The sequence below is a fragment of the Chaetura pelagica genome, unplaced genomic scaffold, assembly GCF_000747805.2.
Source record: "Chaetura pelagica isolate M959 unplaced genomic scaffold, ChaPel_1.0 scaffold93, whole genome shotgun sequence".
Taxonomy (NCBI): domain Eukaryota; kingdom Metazoa; phylum Chordata; class Aves; order Apodiformes; family Apodidae; genus Chaetura; species Chaetura pelagica.
The window spans coordinates 7,408-8,928 of NW_009952800.1; the positions used below are offsets into that span (position 1 = coordinate 7,408).

The 1,521-nt window shown below is 63.4% G+C and overlaps 1 protein-coding gene across 1 annotated transcript in view; it reads right to left on the reverse strand.

The window, feature by feature from the left end:
- Positions 1-1,441, reverse strand: part of BCAR1 (breast cancer anti-estrogen resistance 1) — a 3,390-nt gene extending 1,949 nt beyond the window's left edge. The window contains exons 1-4 of the mRNA XM_009994902.1: positions 1,436-1,441; positions 1,221-1,382; positions 901-1,005; positions 10-498 (exon numbers count right to left, since the gene is read on the reverse strand). Of these exons, the coding sequence (XP_009993204.1) occupies positions 10-498; positions 901-1,005; positions 1,221-1,382; positions 1,436-1,441 (762 nt within the window). The remainder of the gene's footprint in view (positions 1-9; positions 499-900; positions 1,006-1,220; positions 1,383-1,435) is intronic.
- Between the last annotated feature and the right edge of the window lie 80 nt (positions 1,442-1,521).

Genomic DNA, 1,521 nt, shown 5'->3' on the forward strand with positions numbered 1-1,521 from the left:
CTGGCGGGCCCCTTTGGCCGTTTCCTTCACGGGCACCACGTCCAGCGAGGAGGTGGAGACGTTGCTGCGGGTGCTGCCCGTGCTGGAGGCCGAGAGGCGCTTGGCGTCGGCACCTTTGGCCTCGCGGTCCACTTGGGGCGGGACGTCGTAGATGTACTCGCCCTCCGTGTCCAGGGAGCCCTTCCCTGGGGCGTGCAGGTCCCGGGGCACGTCGTACACCTCCTGGCAGGGGAAGGTGGACCCCCCCAGCTTTTTGAGGCTGGGGGGCACATCGTAGATCTCGTGAGAGAGCAGAGGCTCAGGAGCAGCTTTCCCAGCCGCCGGGGGAACGTCGTAGACGTCCTCTGGCAAGTAGGGTTCTTGCTGGGCCAGGACGAGGGGGTGGCGGGGGGGGTCGAAGCCCTTCTGCTTGGCGAAGGCGGGGGGCACGTCGTAGGTCTCCTCCCGCGCCGGCCCGTCCGGCACGTCCTTGCTCACCGAGGGGGGCACGTCGTACACCTGCAAAGGGGAGAGACGGGCACTGTCAGCCTCACCGGGAATGCCAGCCCAGGTCAACCCCACCAGGATGGAGCTGTGAGACCCAGGGAGGGTGCCCAGCTTCTAGGGAGGGTGGCCCACCCCCCGTCCTCCTCCCACCTTCCCCTTTGGGGTGGGGATCGCAACATCCCAGTGCAGCCCAGGTTAGAAGGGACCTCAAAAGGTCATCTATCTGGTCCAACCTCACACCCTAGATGAGATCACCGAATACCCCAGTCCTGCGCATCTTGAAAGCTTCCAGTGCCAGGACACCCCTACCATGTCCCTAGGAAGGTTGTTCCAATGAATGATTGTTCCCACACATGGTTCCCAGATGTGCCTTTCTTAATATGGAGAAGCTGGGAGCTTCCCATCAGCACTTACAGTTTGGTGCAGGTTCTTCTCCACGCTGGGGGGCACATCGTAGATCTCCTGCCCTGGGTCCTGCCCGTTGGGACCCTTCACTGCCATGGGGGGGGTATCATAGACCTGGAGCAGAGGGACACGGGATGGTGGGTTAAGGATGGTGTGAGCACCCACCTCCTCCCAGAGACTAGCTGGGAAGGATGGATGTGCCAGAAGAAGCCAAGGCCAATAGTTCTGCTCTGAGTGTTAATTTGCCCAAGCTGAGCCAGTGCACCTCCCATACTTGGGGGGATGGAGCCAGTGATGCCTCACCCACCCCAGCCCCTTCCCAGCCTCACCTCCTGGCCAAACTGGCCGGGGACCCCCCCTCGGACCGGCGGCACGTCGTAGATCTCCTGGGACCCAGCGGAGTGGAGGTGACGAGGGAAATCGTACTCGTCCTTCTCACCCTTCGGGGAGTCATAGACATACACCTGCCCCACGCGAGTGGGCACCAGCACCTGGCGAGAGGGAGAAGGGACAAGGTGGGCACCGCCCGGCGACCCCGAAACACCCGCATCCGTAGGGAAAAACGAAAAGGATGGATGGCAGAGACTCGCCCAAGCACCGGGCCCGCCGTGCCCACGGGAGGGGGGCCCA